Consider the following 18,975-nt stretch of genomic DNA (forward strand, 5'->3'; position numbering starts at 1 on the left):
ACGAGGTTAAATGTAATTCATGGTTTTGTGGTTTTTGTAGGCGCCAAAGTTTTCTGCTGAAATTTTTTTGCAGTTTTTTTGGATGCATGGTTTCTTACTTTTAATTGTGCTAAAAATGCGTGAAACTAGTTGGGGCGGTAAGTCCTGTTCGAGATCCAGGAGTTTTTTTTCGTGTTTTTTTGTTTACTTTGTTGGCTTTTTCCTATGTTTTTTTTTGTTGCGATATAGCTCTCTTACCATTTACGAGTAATTTTCATAATTGACAATTGTTGATGTAATTGTTTTTTTCCCAGGTTTTCAGAGTTTTTTCAGATTTTCGGCGAGCTCGTTTCTGTGGCAATTGTTTGTAATGTTTGCATTCTTTTTAGTGAATTTTTTTTAATCTTGCACTATAGCAATTAGCAGATATGGACTGTAACCCTCAATTGTTCTTTTTGGATATGCAGATAGTTTGCTCGCAAGATTTAATGAACAGTTTTTTTTGGGTTTGGGATTTTTTTTCTGGGAACTTTTTGTCTCGAAATGTTCTATGGTTTTCATCTAACGGTTATCAGAAAGAAATAGATAGAGTTGAGCCCAAATCCTTCTTTTGTTTTGAAGGTAATTGATTTTTTAAACATTTGCAGTAAATATTTTTTTGATGCTTAAGCCTACGATTTCTTCAAGAAAATTCATTCAAGTTTTTCCATTTTCAAGTTTGAGACACATTATATTTTGATTTCTGGAGGTTTATTGTACATCGCAACAGGTGCGAAGTTCAGCTTTGCCTCTGTGTCCAATTTTTCTGAGAAATAGAAAATCAGCATTCTTTTTATTAATTAAAAAAGATTTCTGAGAAAAAAATAATTCTGCCGTATAACTGAAAGACTGCCCTATCTGCTGCTCTTTAAATAGTCTGCTCTGTAAAATCTGGCCTATCTGCTGCTCTATAAATAGTCTGCTCTGTAAGCCAAGTTTTGCTCGTAGAAACTTTTAGGACCTGCTACTGCGGTTTGGGACACAAGGCCTTAACTTAAAGTGAATAATGTGGAGATAAAATGTTTAAATGCTAGAGTTAAAATTAGGGTTATTAGGGTTAAAACTAAGCTAACATTGGAAAAAAAATGAAAAACATGCCAAGAAAATTAACAGATTTATTCTGGTGAAATATGTTCTGCGAAATTCGGAACCAAAATTTTCCCCAAAAAATGGGTCATTTTGGATTTTTTAGTTAACCAAGTTAATTGATAAGAGACTTTTATCAGGACGAGCTTATTAACCAGCCCAACAAAGTTATAGGTTGAAATTTCCGATAATCATTTTAAGGGAACATAATTTTGCTGGATAATTACTCTCTGAGAAAAACATGTTATGATTTGTATGAGTTTAGCTGAGCGAAAAGTCATCGTTTTCGGAAAAGTCAGTATTTGATTTTTTCATCGTTGTATGAAACAGTTTGACTTTTGTTGAAAACTACACTACCAAATCTGAGATTTTAGGATCAATCGAAAGAACAGTTTGTTTGAAATTCCCCTGCATAAGCAGCGCCTAAGTTTTTTCAACAAAAAAAGGTCCTCGGAAAATTCAAATATTTGATTGCTTAACGTTTTTTAAAACCTGAGATTTTAAGTTAAACCGAAAGAACAGTTTAATTGGAGCTCCCCTGTATAAACTGCGACGCCTAAGTTTTTTACACAAAAAGTGACCCTGGGAAATTTAAATTATTTGATTTCGTAACCGTTTTTTGAATGTTTTTGTCTCGAAAAATAGCCTCATAAATCTGAGATTCAAAGTTCAGTTGAAATAACAGGTTACAAGCGCCCTTAAATAAGCGGATACGCCCAACTTTTTTCCAAAAAATTATGGCCCTCGAAAAAGTAAATCGATTGTTTTTTGACCGTGTTTCTGAAAATTTAAGACTTTTCTCGAGATATCCCTTCCTAAATCGAAAGAACAGATGAACTGAAGTTCCCCTGCTTAATTGGCTAAGCCTAAGCTGTTTTTCCACATAAAAAGTGGCTCTGGGAAGAGTCAAGTATTTGATTTCTTAATCGTTTTCTGGAACTTTTTGACTTCCCTCGAAATTTAGCCTCTGAGATTTAAAGTTCAATTAAAATAACAGATTGTGCGAAGCGCCCTTATATAAGGGGCTATGTCTATTTTTTTTGCAACATTTTATGACCGTAGAAAAAGTACAATAATTATTTTTTGACCGTTTTCTGAAACTTTTTGATTTTTCTCGAAAACTCATATACCTCAAATAGCCTCCAATACCTGACAATTTTAATTGAAATAGGAGGTTGTGGGAAGCGCCCTTATGTACTTAAGCGCCCAGTCAAAACTTAATGGCCCTCGAAAAAGTCAAAAAATGGTTTTTTGACAGTTTTTTGAAATTTTTGACTTTTCTCGAAAACTACCTTCCCAAATCAAAAATTTTGGAATCAATCAAAAGGAGGGTCTGAAAAAAATTCCACTGTATAGCGGTGACAAGCAAATTTTGTTTAAAAAGTTGCTATGGCTACCATAAAAGTCAATGTTTTGATTTCTTCATTGTTTTTGTTTAAAAATTTTTATTTGAGGCTACTAAATTTGTTTAAGAAAAGACTCCCAAATTTTGTCCCCACTCAAGTTGGTTGATAAACAAAAACATGAACAAAGCTCAAGCTTAGTTCATAATTCAAGAAGAAGCGAATTCATTATTTCTATCAATGTTTGTAAAAATTTATTTTTCGGCGCTTCTAAAAAATGGTAGCAGAAAGCTGTGTCTAATATTCATTTGAAATGTGAGCACGGTCGTAAAACTCAAGTGAAGCTCAAAAATTGAAGTAGAAAGTGATGTGAATAACTTTCGGACGTTTTTCAATTATTGTTTTCGAGTGATCAAACATACTTTCTAGACTTCACTGTATTCAAAATAATCACTGTATTCTACACCTCACTATATGCGAGCTTTCATTTATTACTATTTTCAACAATAATCAAGCAAGAGCTTAACTCATTATATCAAAAGCTTAACTTCATTCGATTAACTTCCTCATCTAAAGATCAAAAGATTAACTTCATAACTACATACCTTCACGGATGCCCAAAACTTTCTCATTTGTGAGTAACATCACCATTTTGATTTTGCTTCACCCTTCTCTTCCAGCACTGGAGATCCATGGGTAATAATCGATTAGATTGTCATTTTATAGTCAGTATCTATAAAATTACAAAAATAATCGATTATAATCCATCAAAAATGGATTGTAATCATAGTATTTTTTATATCAATATAATCCATTACAATCGATTATAATCCATTGAAAATGGATTATAATCATAATATTTTTTAAATCATTATACTCCATAATAATAGATTATAATCGATGTTTTTTTTGACAAGAAATTATCGACAGTTTACCATCCGCCCCTCCCACACCCAGTTTACCCCTCCTCAGCTCAGACTTTAGTAAACATGGGGGTGGGCGTAGGAATAAACCTAGGGGAGTGGTGGGGGGAGGTTGTTGAGCAAATGCGGATGGAGAGGGCAAAGTGAGGGGGATTAATTTGAGTAGGTTTAGATTGCGAGTAGGCCGTGAGTAACGCAGAAACGTTGCGAGTTTTGCAAACGATTTTGCAAAAAAATGTAAAGATTATAATCCGTTATAATCAAATATAATGAATTTTAATGGATTGTGGTTTTACGAAAAGAATAGATTATAATGACAATATAATCGTTTTCGTGGTCTAAATTTGCAACAATAATGGATTATAACGACAATATTTTTGACAACAATTTTTCATTATAATCGATTATTATCCAGTGAACTCCAGTGCGGGTTTTGAAACAGTGTCAATGACCAAAGTGAAGGCACTTATTTCCAGTAAATTGTATTATAGTTTATCGCTTGAACTTGATTTTTTGCGCTTTGAATTTTTAAAGTTCAATTCAAATTCAATTGATACAAGGAACCGTTTTTTGACAGAAACCGTTACCAGATTTGCCTAACTTTCTGTGACTGTTGACTAGGTTTATGTTTTTGTCAGATTCTTTCTCCACGTCACGCTTAAAATTAAACAGCACTAATTTGGAAAAAATAGTTGAAATTTTTTTCCTCTTAGTTTTTAAAAATATGGTCGGAACACCGGCTATCCTTGTTTTTTTTTGTTTCTGTGAGTTCAATCACACGTTTCCAACTGTCTCTTGGCTATGTTTGATCTTTATTTTGGTTTTTTGATTAGCAAATTATTGGAAAAAGTAAACGAAAGTTTCATATATATTAAAAAAGGGTCTGTAACGTTCCTACAATAACTTGCCCTTTCAAATTCTACAGATTATGCTCGGCGAAGTTGGAGTAAAAATACGAGCGAAGAACCCTCAGTAACTTCAAACCTCCGTGATAACAAATATATATCCAATTAAATAACTATGATTCGCCATCAGACGTTCAATGGGAGATCATTATAATCAAAATAACTACTGAGCTTTTAAATTGCGTGAGCAGGATTGGATCTGACGCCAAGGTACACACTTTAATTATGTCAATTAGTTTCACAATTCAGAATTCCGTGGAAAAAGCACGACAAAAATGATAAATTTAGCTATGTATGGAAAAATTGCTTTCGATTTCTTTATTAAGAAAACTGAACGTAGTGAAGACTCCTATATAGGTATCGGTGATTTTTTTTTCAGGAAAAAGTCTTAATGAAAGTCTCTAATAATTACTGATGTGCATTCATACATACTGACGCTTTCATGAATGCACTTAGGTATTTATGACTTTTTTGACATCAATTGAATTTCATCTCCTGGATATTACGTAAATAGCACTCTCCAAATACGAACATGGGAATGGCTTAAAAAATGTGAATGATTTCTAGTTTCGAAAAGGCAATTTAATTTTTAGATATCCAGCGGAATAAAAACTTAACCTGTTTATCCAGTTTTCTCAATTTGAGTTAACGTTATCAAAAAGCGCCAATCACAAATAGTTCTAGAAATTTAAAGAGCTTGAAAGGATCTATTTTTCTTTGAAATTCGAAAGTTGAGATTTTTCAACAAAGTCAATGGTTTTTTATGTTTACAAAGTTTTGCTAAAAAAACTGCTCTAAATGAGTCGTTAGCACAATGTTGATTGCTGAAGAAAATTTTAAATGGTTTCGAAAAAATTTAATTGATGCCGACAAGGCTTACATTTTTTTTGCTTGTGACTGGGAGGTGCAATTTTGATTCGTGTTGTTTGCTACTTACAGTTTATCGGGATTATTTGTTTTATATTGCCGTATTTTATTTGCCATAAATTGGAAAACTAATGGAATAGTGGTCGATTTTCGTAAGGGTGAAGGAGGTAGGTTGAGAACGTATTACAAATAAAGTTGTAGACTTCTGGGCCGTTTAGAATCGATAAGTTATACTGAGAGCAAAGTTTAAATATGAAAGATTTGATTTAGATATCTATTCTTTTTGGGCAAATATATATTTTTGAAAATTTGGTAATTCAATCTGAGCAATTAGGCCAAATTTTCAGATTTTTGTAAACAATTGAGTTTTTGTGTTTTTTCTAATTTTCAAGTGTCAATGAACGTAGTCAAGATACCTTTATAAGTTGATTTTGTAAAATTTTTACTTGGAAAAATTATTCACTTCAAATATGATCTCCTGAATGCTTAAATTGTGAATACTTTATGAAACCATTAACAATTGATTAGATTTTTTCTTCATCGTTTTTTTTTACTTCTTTGTATCATTGTCTTCTCACATGCCTTAAGGCAGGGGCAGTGGAAAAAAAATCTTAGGAAAAAATGCCCTGTTGTAGAATTCACGATGACAAAGCTTTTTTTCGACTTTCGAAGAAAGTGAATTAATATCTTTTAATTGATATAGATACCCTGATCAAAAAGTTAAACCAATTTTTTACTTGTAATTTTTTTTTGTCAATCGAGGAGTTTTATAATTAATTACTACTTAATTAATAAATGGATAGTTAACGCGCGACATATTTTTTTTAATAACTCATCAGCGTCGAATTAATCCGGCAAAAGTTATTTCAAATTGAATTGAGGCCAATTATATGGGCAGATTACTAAAGTGCCAGATATAAGCTATATTGTTTTTGCTTAAGAGTGTGTGTTGGGAAGGATTGTAGAAAAAATAATGAGAAAAAAGTCCATGTTTTAGAAACTACTGTTGAAAATTTCAGTTTTTTTTCTAACCAGTTAGTATTTCATGGCATTGAAGGACAGTCAGAAAATTTAGGTTTTTGCCCTGATACAAGCAACTTTGTTGGTCACTGCAACTTTGTTGGTTCCTGATTGATCACTCGATTCGCCTGTAAGTAATGCCTTGTATTGTTTTTAGCTTGCAGTCTCCGTGGGCACTAACAAAACAGGGCTATGTCAAGGTAAGTTGATGAATCATATGGTTAATACAAACTTTAAAAATTACAGAATTTTAGAATGTTAACAGATATTTTATTTTGCGTTGATTGTTGTATACTGTTTGTATCAACTCTATCTTCTGCCATGCTTTTGGTGGCTATCCATTTATAGAAATATGTAGTAGCTAAGCAACAGCTAAACAAAGCTGAATAAAATTAAGCGGACACAATGACAACATTGAAAACTTTAAACGCGGTTTTCTGAAGATGGGTTAACGTTAGACAAAAAAAGAGTGAACAAAAAATGCTTAGAATTTTAACAGAGTTGATAAAGTGCAATTTATTTTCCAAAAAACCTAAAGAAAATTTTGCCCCAAAAATAGATCATTTTGGCTTGTTCTATTAAATCAAGAATTATGCTAAAACTGCCCTTTTAATTGATGAAAAAAATATATCAAAAAAATCCTCTTAAACAGCCCAACAAACTTTTACAAAGAGAATATATTTTTGATTGATAGCTAAAAAAATAGCGAATCATAAATTTTGGCTAAAAACATATTTCTAACGTTTTACGCAAAATTTTGAAAATTTTGCCCTTCTAAAACTTAGTTGCGCTGTGTAAGAAGCTTTTTTGATATAATTTTTGAGTTTAGAAGGATATAGTTTTAGAAGACTAAAATTTTCAAAATTTTACGTAAAACTTTTGAAGTTTGTTTTTAGCAAAAGGTTTTGATTTGTATTCAGTAAAAATGACTTTTTTAGCTATCAATCAAAAAATATTTTTTTTCTAAACTTGGTTGAGCTGTGTAAGAAGCTTTTTTGATATAATTTTTTAAATCAATTAAATTGTAATTTTTAGCATAATTCTTGATTGACTAAAAATAGCCAAATTGACCTATTTTTAGGGTAAAGTTTTGTTTCAGAACAATTGCATTATAGCATTTGCATCATAAAATTTCTGGTAACTTTCTAAACTACTTTCCTTTTGTCATTTTTTGTCTAATCTTAACCCAATTTGAGAAAAAGCGGTTTGAAATTTCAAATTTTGTTCGTTTTGTCCGGATGATTTAAATCAGCACTGTATATTGCTTCGAGAATATTTAAGAACAATTCGATACACGACGTGTCGAGATGTGAACAAATTCGGTACTTTTTATAGGCTGTTGCTTATCTGGTATGAAAAACATGTGAAAAAATTTCACACATATGACAAAATTTTCACACATATGACGCCTGTATGGGATTTCTACTTTTTGAATTGTTTTGGTTGATTGTTCTCGGAAAGATATTGCGCTTGTATTCAATTTCTTATTTGAAAAACGACTCTGCAATAATTAAATATGGTAGCTTGCCAAATGGCATAATTCCCAATTGGCATAAAAATGTAACTTTCCCAAATGGCCTAAATTTCGAGTTTTCTTTGTGATTTATACGTTTTCTATCAATTTCGAATTCTTACATTTTGTCAGGAACGAAATCATGTGAACAAGTTGCATGAAATTTATGCCATTTGGGAAATTTTGATTTTTAGGCAATTTGAGTATTATGCAATTTGAGACGTAACCGTTAAATATTACACTAGTGTTTCAAGTATGACACGGAAACATATTGAACACGTGTCTTTAATACCAACAAATGTCATCAAGGTTTTTATTTACGTTTCATTGATTAAATAACAGTAGTTTCATAGCTGTACATTCAACTTTTGTGGTCATGTTTTGGCTCTGACGGGTAATGAGATGAAAATTTAGGTTGCCTGGAGTGTTCCATATTGCGTACACACGAACAGACTTCCTGGCCTTCTGAGGAGGCGCCACATGATGGTTGTGTGGGCAGTGCCATTATTATGACCAAACCACCCAAGTCCATGAAGCAGTATGATGAGGTTGTGACGACATCTATTTTGGACAAAGTGGTCCCAAAACTGTGGGATAAGTTCACACTCTTCAGCAAGAATATTCTCTCTGGATGTAAGTAGCTGTATAACATGTTTCATCGCATTTTATCAAATTTCTTGGCTTACAGATTGCCTCCAGAATGAGTAGTCTTACCTGATTTTCTGGAAGTTAAGTATAAAGCTTATCATAATGAATAATTAGCCTTGCGATAAGCAAGGGTATTGCAATTGGGCCCTTGACTTATCCCCGTAAATACAGTGCTGATTTAAATTAACCGGACAAAACGCGTTAAATTGGGTTGAGTTTCGGTGAAAACTTATGAAGACAAAACTTGCTTAGAATTTTAGCAGAATTAATATGGTGAAATTTGTTTTGCGAAATTCGGGTCCGAAATTTTACCCCAAAAATGGGTCATTTTGGCTTTTCTCAGTTAATAGAAAATTACGCCAAAAATACCCAGTCGATCACAGACATAATTATATCAAAGTTAGCCCCTTACGTAGCTCAACAAACTTTAACAAAGGTTTTTTCTTCAAAAAAATTACATATTGTTTAAAAATTGTTTTTAAATAAAAAGTTGGTATTTTATATAGTAAAATTGACCTTTTTTTATCAAACAAAAATAAATTAACTTAAACAATATTTTGGAGATTATACCCTTCTTAAACTTTGTTGAGCTACTTAAAGGGCTCACTTTGATATAATTATGTCTGTGATCGACTGGGTGTTTTTGGCGTAATTTTCTATTAACTGAGAAAAGCCAAAATGACCCGATCCGATTTTCGCAAAACAAATTACAGCGTATTAGTTCTGCTAAAATTCTAAGCAAGTTTTATCTTCATAGGTTTTCACCTAAACTCAACCCAATTTGAGAAAAATGCGTTTTAAATTTCAAGTTTAACGCGTTTTGTCCGGTTAATTTAAATCAGCACTGTAACTTTGTTCACGGGATGATCAAATGGACACTGATTACCATTTGACCATTCTGTGAGCAAGGTCATTTACTTTTATACCCACAGGTTTATACGCATGGTTAATTGATAGCATGGTTACTGTTTTGGTCTTGTTTTTACATTAAGAGTTGACTTTAATTGTTTTATCAGTTTCGATTTGTTGGCTGGATTTTCGGCAGTTTAGGTCACTCGGCTTTATTTCTGTCGGCCTAAATTCCTATTGTTTTGTTTTTAATCTGAAAGCCATGTTAGTATTATCATGATTGATCTCTAAGAGGAAATTTTGAATCTTAATCACCCGTTTAAACCCTCCGTTGTACAATTAGAAAAATTCAACATGAAAAAAGTAACCTTTTTCTGAAAAAACAAATTGATTTTTTAGAATCGATTTTCGGCTTTTAGTTCCTTTATTATGACTCTTGCGATAAGAAAGGGTAATACGATTGGGTTTTAGACTTTTACCGTGAGCAACTTTGTTCACAGGACTCATCGACTCCTGGTGGTACCTTGGTTTGCAATGAATTTATTTTTGTTACTGTCTCCTGCACACTTAGCCTGGAGGTAAGAAATACGCTTAGGTAGGCAAAAGTCCTGGATTCGAATCTGACCAGGACTTTTTTCAACTGGTAAAAATTCCGTTTCAAAAAAATTTCAGCATCTTTCGCTGCTAATTTTTTGTCAGCTTAGTTGCCCGATCTGAAATTTTTTTGTTTCTGGTGCAAACAAACTTCACTGTAACTCCTTAGTGTCTTAGTTTCTTTTTAAAATCCGGCCCAATCATTTTTTTTACGTCGGCAGCATTTTTACCAACACGATTTAGTGAAATTTTGTTTTTTCCACTTTTTGTCTTCTTTTTTCGACTTAATTGGTTTCGGCGAAATTTATTTAGATTTAATTTTTGGCATGAAAGGCTTCTGCTGAGGTTTTTTGTGTTTTTCTACCGCTTGATAAGTTTTGCTCCGAGGCTAATTTTGCATTCTTTGTTAATTTTTCCTTTTGTTTTTTCAAAATTATTTGCATCCCTTTTGCTAGATTTGTTGTGTGTATAGTTATAAAACTTAAATATTACTTTTTTGCTAGTGATTTTTCGTCTTTCGATTTAAGTCTCGGTTTAATTTCCAAATTGTGTATACCAACTTGATTTCTCTACCTATCTGGGTTTTGTAGATACTTTTTGGGCAGCACATGTATGTTTTCTGAAAAGATTTTGCCGAGCAATTTTGTTTGATTTTCAGCCAATTGGCTGTCGGTTTTAGTTTTGTCGGCTTATCTACTTAAAATTTTGTTTCTTACAAGTTTCCGATGTTATTTAATGAAATTGTTGTTGTGAATTTAACCCAAATTTAACTTTTCGAATGCTCAAAATCAACTCCACATGGAATTCTTCAAAAAAGTCAAAAATTTGATTTTGTTGTTTTGCTTTTAGTTGTTTCTAAACTTTCGAAATCCTCTTTTATAGTTCTTGAGTTTATTACTGTTTTAAATTTTATTTTGTTGTATCGCAAGTGATGCGAAGCTTAGCTTGCTTTGGTCCTCTAGAATAATTTCAAATTCAATGAATTATCTAGCGCATACCTGGTATTGAGGTAACTAGAAAATTTCTACTTTTTCCGGCATTCATCCTTCCCTTTTTAATTTTTCGGCCTAGTTTTCGTTGCACGTACATTTTTGATCTCTGACGATTCAATTTTTACTAATTTTCTGAAGGCCATCAATTGACGTAATTGAACTATAATTTTTGCGAATCTTTTCTCTCAATTTTTTTAAAAGTTTTTTTAAAATTTACAGTTAAAGTTTTCTTGGTACTTGTCAAACATTTTTGCTTTGTTGGTCAATGAGCATGAAACTATTACGCATGCAATTATTATTCTCCCAGTTAGCATCATTGCTGGTTTTTTACCGCCACGCAATCTTGGTTCCGATGCAAATTTACCAATCAGTTGCTTAATTTTGCATGTTATTTTTGCTTAAAATGATTTGTTTTCCTGAAAAACTTACGTAGATGAAGCTTTTTTAAATCATATATTTTATCAACTGAGGAGAAAATTTTCTAACTTTTGTCTCAATATCTGTCTGCTAATTCGTTGTGCTATGTTAGTGTTGTATTGAAAGTTTTCTGCGTTGTGGTTGTCGACTTGAACTCTGTCGGTTTAGTTCACGAGTTGGGTTTTGCATTCACTGCATATAAAGCATTCATGGACACTATATAAGCAGTATAATTTGTATAATTTTCAGCTTATTGGCTGTCGTTTATCATTTTGTCGGCTTTCTAACTAATATTTCGTTTTCTGCAAATTTCTGGTTTTGTTTTAAACATCGATAAGTCTCTGGCTCCATAATTTTAAATGCTGATTATCACCCTCCCAAAATTCTCCTAGAAAAAAAACTTGAAGGGTTTTACTCATAAAAAACTTTCTGTTTTCTTTTTGCAACTGTTTTTTGTAGTTTTTTTTCAAATTTTTCTTCGCTCAAACTCTTGTTTGCTACTTCTTAAGCGTCATGTTGTTTTAATCTTACTCTTGTTGTATCATGAGTGGTGCAAAGCTCAGCTTCGCCTTTGTGTTATACAATAATGAATGAGTCATAATGCAGCAAAACTTCATAATTGGTCCAGGCGGCAAATAGAATTATGTTTGATGAAAACAACCCTTAATTGATCCAAATGGATTTATTTTGAGATATAGCACCATCGAACAAGCGCAATCTAGATCAAAAAAACTTATCACTTTTGAATATTTTTGTTTTTCGAATATTATGATCAAGTGTTTGCGGGCATAGCCTTTTCCAAAAATATTTTTTTTGGTTAGATAGATTGCCCGCCTATTGTCGTAAGAAAGAGCACAAAATAAACCTGTTAGGTCGTTGGCGAGGATACCGTATTCTAAGAGGTTGTAAGGTGTCCGTCGCTCCTCACCTAAATTCGCGCCTGAGTATACAGTGCTGATTTAAATTATTTGGACAAAACGAACAAAATTTAAATCGTCAAACGCAATTTTCTCAAATTTGGCCGAGTATAGACAGTTGTAGATGTTGGAGCTGAAGTGGGCGGGGGGGGGGGGGTGGTTATACATGGCGGACCCCATGTATTAAGATACGTTATAGATTTCCGGTCCGCCATGCTATGTATTAAGATTGGGTATAGAGTCTACAATTTAATAAGATAGGGAATACCGATGGTAAGGTTTTATGGTTTGTGTGATGGCAAGATAAGTGTAAGAAAAACGAGTTTTTTTTTGGTTTTTGTGTGGAAATGTTTATTTTTTTCGCAAAATTTTTGTTTTTGGCGCGCGTTATCTAATTGGGAACAATTAAATAATAATTACTAGTAGATTGAAGAATTAAGGTTTTGTATTTAGTTTTTTGATGCATGGTAAGTCAATGGTAAGAGTTTTTGGGCAAACACTTGGAATTTTTATCAAAAAAATTGAAAATTTTTCAAAAAAATTTTAAAACACGATAAGATTTGGTATAATTTGATCTAAAAAAACTTCTTAAAATTTTTTACTTTCTATCTATCTGAATCTAGTCTGAAACCTACTGAAGTTCGAAAAAAGTCAAATTTCTGAGAAAAAAAATTACAAAAGTTTCAAGTATTTGGAAAAAATTGCAAAACTTTCATGTTTTGGAAAAAAAGTTCCAGAAATTTCATAATTTTGGTTAATGTATTGTTGCTTCTGATCTAACTTTAAACAAACTTTTACGTATAGAATTTAAAATTGAGCTCAGACTCTATTTTAATTGGCATCATGTTGAGACAATGATACAAAATTTTAAATTCAAAAAAAATGATCTTTTCCACAATTTTTTTTCAAAATATTAAAATACGATAAAGTTTACCTTAACTTGAGCTAAAAAGCGGGTTATATAATGATCTAAACATAAAATGAAAGCTTATAACAGCGGAATCAATACTGAAACTTTCGGAAAACAGTGAAATTAATCGTAATTTTCGAGAAATTAAATTAAAAATGAATCAAATATACCCAAAAATTTCCATTTTGAACCTTTTAGTTTGGTAATTAACTGTTTTTTTTGTCCTGTTTAGGGAGAGTCTTAATAGGAATCTCAATTCAAATGAACATTAAGAGCAATATTCCATAAAATTTCTAGATCAAACTTCATGATTCAACTCCTCCTCATTTTTTCTCAATAAGTTATCAAAATTTGTACAACAATTAAAACTTGTAAGAAATTTTTCTAGTCAAAAATTGCAAATTTCAGATCATTGATAAAAAATGATTAGTTCACTGCTAAAATTGACCAAAAATGGGATAATTTTTTCTTAAACTTTTATTCGATATTGGCTCAATTTCAACAAAATCATCTTCATAACTGATGGTTATATCCCTGTTGCTTCTGCAACACAATTTTCATGATTTTCCGTAGAATTTTTCTTTGTTTTAAGGTTATTCTTGCTTTCTGCTTAATACATGTTTTCGCTATTGAACATATTTTACGAGAAAAATTTGTCAGAACTGGAGAATTTAGGAAAAAATAGTATCAATTGAACGAACAATTTGCTGGCAGAGATGAAATTAGAACTGATACCGTCTGATAATTAAGCTGATAATTGTAAATATCTTCACCAAGGTTCCCTAGTTCAGTTGCTACCATAAAACGTTTAAGCAAAAAAAAAAACAACTTTTGAGATCAATAACTATCACTTTTCTTGCAAAATAGTTATTAAATCGCTTTTATTCTTAATTTTCGACGGAAGCTTTCTCAAGAAAATACAAGTGAGGAAGAATTGGTGCCAGTTAGAGCATTCAAAAGTATATGTGAAAAATGAGAATGTAAAGGTGTTTTTTTACGATTTAAGATCAAATTAAAAGCAGCTCTTAGTTATAATCTGAAATACTCCGGAAATACACAAGAGAACCTAGTTCCTAACATCTACCATACCTAAAACTTCTAACGGAGCGCGTCTCAAAAAACTAATTAAGCAAAGAAAGTCAAGTTGCAAACTGCAACAAGTGTATATTTTCCGGTTTTTGTTAGGTAAAAATTGTGAAATGTAGATCTTGAAAGCAAGTTTTTGATTTATGCTTCATGTATCATCTTCCAAAAGATGTCGGATTGGTTTCAGTTTAAAAACTTTATCCTCAAAACATCTGATTTTTCATATAAAGTACTTAATATATCGAATGATATTAAACTTTTCAATGAATTACGCATAAAAATAAATCTTTGAGAAATTTTATGTGGGATTTTTTCTCAAGATATACTTTATAAGCTAAATTTTAGTAAACTTATCTCAAAACTCCGAAGGAATTAATTTGAGTTTCTATCTCATTTTAGCTTTTTCTAGTTTCTTTTTCCTCTACTGTCTACCAAGTTAATCCAATTTGAACAAATTTTTACTTGAAAATTGAATTTTAGTCGGGAAAATCTATCGTTTCAATGAACATTCGACAATCCGAAGCAGAATTATTACCATGAATTCTTTGCTAAAAGTCATTAAAAGATTTTTTCAACCTCATAACTGTATAATGCTGTTTTAAATCAAAATTTCTTTTTAGAGTAAATTTTTACTTGAGAATGATGTATATCATTATCTTCAAGTTTTCAAAGTTTAGCAATAACATACATTTTTTTCGTTTTTCCAGGTCATATGTCATTTTTTTCGGAAATCATCAAAAAAAAACAATAGAAAACCATAATTCTTAATAATTCAAACCCTCTTGTCTGCTAAAAAACGCTCTACTCTATGAACATTTTTGCTAGCACTAAACAAGGAAATCTTTGAAATAGTAACTACACAAATCCTCCAATTAGTCGATATTTTACAATTATCCAAAATTTACAATTTTTAAGCAAATACTTAAATATTCATCAGCATATGTTATGCACTTTACTACAAATTTATCGCAACAAAGTCTCCGCAAGCTTGCTACCAAGGGAGTTTATACCGCTGATTAAAGGTTTTCGGATCGAGTTCCATGGAAAGTTTCACGACAATTTGAACTCGATTTTTGCTGTCTTTATCATCAATCAAAACCTTTGAATAAAAAAATGATTGACAGTTCAGGTATTGTGAGGAAAATAGTGTCTATTTTTTGACTAAATCTATTACAATTGCTTAGACTTTTCAGATTCAGTAAAAACTAATATTCAAAGTAATTTCTAGGTTTTTAACAAAAATTATTAATTTTAACTTCTCTTGAAGTGTGTTTGGAGACTGCTGAGCACATAATTTAACTATATGCTGTCAATGCTTCTTCAGGTATAAAGTTACAGTTAGTACACTTCAAATCACCACAGGTTCTACGATGTCTTGATGCGTGTATTCTCTGCCACATTCAAGACAAGCAACTCTTTCGTTTCTATTCAGTGCCGGCTTTTCAATAAGTAAAGAAAGATTAAATGGGATATTGAAAATATACCAAATTTCTAGATAAGATGAGTTGAATAGCCTCAAAAAATAAGTAAAAAGGAATAAAAACAGCAAACTTATTAACCAATTGTTTTTAATGTGTGATAGAAAATCAGAATGAATATGCTGTTTAGCCTAGCTGAAATAAAAATCCTGCAACCTAACCAGAGAGTTTTCAAAAGTTTTGCTATCAACCAATCAGAATCGAATATTAATTATAAGGAAATTTTTATCTTTTCCGATATCAACCAATCAGAATTGAGCTTCTAGTGTCATGGAAATTTCAACAAATTTAGTGTCAACCAATCAGAATTGAGCTTCAATAGTCAAGGAATTTTCAAGAAATTTAGTGTCAACCAATCAGAATTGAGCTCTTCTTCTCATGAATTTTTCAAAAATTGTGATATAGTTTGTAGATATTGAGGATTTTTTCAAAGGCAGTAATTGTAGTAATAACCAATCAGAATGAAGTATTCACAGATTTTAAAAAAGTTGTAGATCAGAACCAAACTATGTTTATGAATTTTCCTAATCAATCAATTTTATTTAATTTTTCCAACATAACTAAGATATGAAATTTGATACCTTAGTGAGATAAATGAGATTTCTTGTCTGGTTTATATTGTTTTCTTGATATTCATTTCAAATTTTGAAATTTCGCTCAACATTTTTTCGATTTTTTCTATTTCTAACCAGTAAAAAAAGAAATTACCAAAATATACATTTTTATCATTTTCTTTTTGCTATATTGTAATATAAACAACCGGAAGTCTTTTAAATTTGAATAATCGATTAAAAGATGGTCTGACAAATCTAGATTTTGTATTTGTATCAAATTCAAAACAGTAATCGAAATGATGTTTCTTATCTCCAATTTTTGTTTCATAGGCTCTTCCATTGTTTTTTTTTGTTTTTTACTGATAGACCACTAAATCTGACTTGACTCTTCTAGATAGAAAAATTGCTGATAAATCTGGCAGTACTCTTCTTTTCTGAAATCTCCTCTCCATCTTTTTAACAAAACTATTGAATTTTCTGTGTTTCTATAGAAGTTAAAACGTATACAATCTCCATCAAGGTCATCTGTCCAACACTCTTTTAATTTTTTTTGTATTAGTTCGGCCTTAAAATCTGATAAATGTCCATTTCAGACATTGAAAACGCTTTTGATAGAAACAAATTTCTTACTGAAATAAGCAAAGAAACTTGAAAAAACTCGAATTGTTGTACCATTTTTAATTTATTATGAATTATCTAGCAGCATGAAACGTTTTTGTTCCTGATTTAGAGTCTAATCAGTTTTAGGGTAATTCATGTAGCCAATCAAAACCTCAAATCAAGTAAAAACAATTGAAAACAACCAATGAAATTTAGAAATTCGAAAAAAAAGATAATGTTTTCAACTAAATATACATTCTTGTTTGTAAATTTGTTGTAATCGGAAATAATTTACCTAAATTTTGATGAAAACAGTAATTAAATAGGTTTATCTGTAATTTTTTAAACAAATACTGGAAATCATTTGATAATTGATTAGTGTTTTATGTCAATTTTGATTAAAGTGTATGTTTCGTCTGACTTTTCTTCAGTTATTATAGCTCTAAACATAGACTTCAATGAGAAAAAATAAAATTGAACCAATAATATTTCAATTACCAAACATGCAAAACATCACAAAGCCTTACTGAGGTTCACAATTATCAACAAACATAAAGTTTCCCAAAGTTTGGGACACTTCTTTGAATTCGTTCAAAGTATAGTTGACATAGGCAACTTGTTTTATTGCTTCATTCTCTTTTGCAGTGAAGAGTCGAACCTGAATGTAGGAAGGCGTGTTCACACTGTACTTCTTGATTGTTACACACACCCTCCTCATGTTGTATGATGCTATTTCATATGCTCTATTACAGATGTCGAGCTTCTGATCCATAGTTGATTCTTTGCCAGATTTTGCTTCATATATAGGTACGAATTCAAGGTTTTCAGCATCGTGAATAACAGTATTCCGAATTGTCGATATTGCTTCTCCTTCTTTTTCACTTAGATAGACTTTGTGGAAGGTTTTGTAGGAAGTTTCCGTATATAGAAATGGCGTAGGCGTTACTACTACTACATAAATGCACCAGTTTCTGCAAAAATCATTCTTCTCAAGGACAGCTGCTATGTGTCAAGCTGTTCCCAGTTTTTATTCAGATTATAAGAAAAAATCCTTATTTTCTTTTTTAACGAGTTTTACGAAAAAAATATAGTAAACCAAGATTACGGCGTGTCTACTCACGATTCTTTCTGTTCCTTGGAAATTTGCAAGTTTCAATTAATTTTAATAGGGACAATTCTTAGCCAGACTCTTCAGAGATTAGAAAAATATCAAATTATATATATATCAAGAAATTGATTGTCTTTACACTTTGTACAAACACGGATTCTAATCAAGTATTGTCAAATAAATTGGGGAGTATTCAATGAGCTTATTTGCAGTGTTCAACATAATTTACAATGGAAAGGAGCTATAAAAACACCATGGGTATCAAAGAAACGACTCGTTCGGAAAAATTCCGAAAAAAACATTATCTAACTTCTAATCAAAAACTTGCATCTACGCAAACTCTGGGCTCAGTTTTTTTAGACCGAATTTGAAAACTCAAAATTTGAATCTGATTCGTTCAAAAAATTCGATTGTTTTATTGATAGTTATGGTTGTGTAAATAATGAGCGCGTCAATTTTTATAATAGTTTTTGAGTATTTCTTCATAAAAATTTTGTCAAAGATAATTCTATTTCATCTTAAAAGCTTTTCAACGAACAAATTTATGTTATTTTCTTTCAAGATGCAAAAATTTTAATGTTTTTTAAACAAAGATGCTATAGTTTTCGAGAAAAATTTTTGCATGATGCAACTGTTTTCTCGATTTCTTACAAAACATATGCAAAAACCAAACTTATTTTTTTCATGCAAATGCACAAATGCAAAATTTTTCTGGTAAAAAACTTGTTAAATTATTGCCAAAAAGTTTCCAATTTTCCCTATCTATTCCCTATCTTAATACATTGATTTTCTGATTTTTTTAATACATTGATTTAGTGCTATTCCCTATCTTAATACATTGATTTTCTGATTTTCTTGATCAACATACATGCAAAAAAAAAACGATTTCGTCATGATCAAAATTAAAAGCAAGAAATTCATTTACTTAAAATTTTAACAGTGCAAGAAAAAGTTGTACAATAACTTTTTAAAAAACAAAAACATTTAGTGAAAATTTGAACCAATAATATTTCAATTACCAAACATGCAAAACATCACAAAGCCTTACTGATGTTCACAATTATCAACAAACAAAGTTTCCCAAAGTTTGGGACACCTCTTTGAATTCGTTCAAAGAATAATTGACATAGGCAACTTGTTTCATTGC

General features: G+C 31.1%; 2 protein-coding genes across 2 annotated transcripts in view; both read left to right on the forward strand.

The window, feature by feature from the left end:
- LOC134842596 (spermatogenesis-associated protein 7 homolog) overlaps positions 1-18,975 on the forward strand; it is a 532,288-nt gene that overhangs the window by 293,163 nt on the left and 220,150 nt on the right. The gene's annotated exons all lie outside the window — the stretch shown is intronic.
- LOC134841719 (uncharacterized) overlaps positions 2,819-18,975 on the forward strand; it is a 78,666-nt gene continuing 62,509 nt past the window's right edge. Inside the window, exons 1-3 of the mRNA XM_063857754.1 lie at positions 2,819-3,081; positions 6,320-6,362; positions 8,090-8,308. Coding sequence (XP_063713824.1) covers positions 3,061-3,081; positions 6,320-6,362; positions 8,090-8,308 — 283 coding nt within the window. The 5' untranslated portion in view covers positions 2,819-3,060. The remainder of the gene's footprint in view (positions 3,082-6,319; positions 6,363-8,089; positions 8,309-18,975) is intronic.

Source organism: Symsagittifera roscoffensis, chromosome 3, assembly GCF_963678635.1.
Source record: "Symsagittifera roscoffensis chromosome 3, txSymRosc1.1, whole genome shotgun sequence".
Taxonomy (NCBI): domain Eukaryota; kingdom Metazoa; phylum Xenacoelomorpha; order Acoela; family Convolutidae; genus Symsagittifera; species Symsagittifera roscoffensis.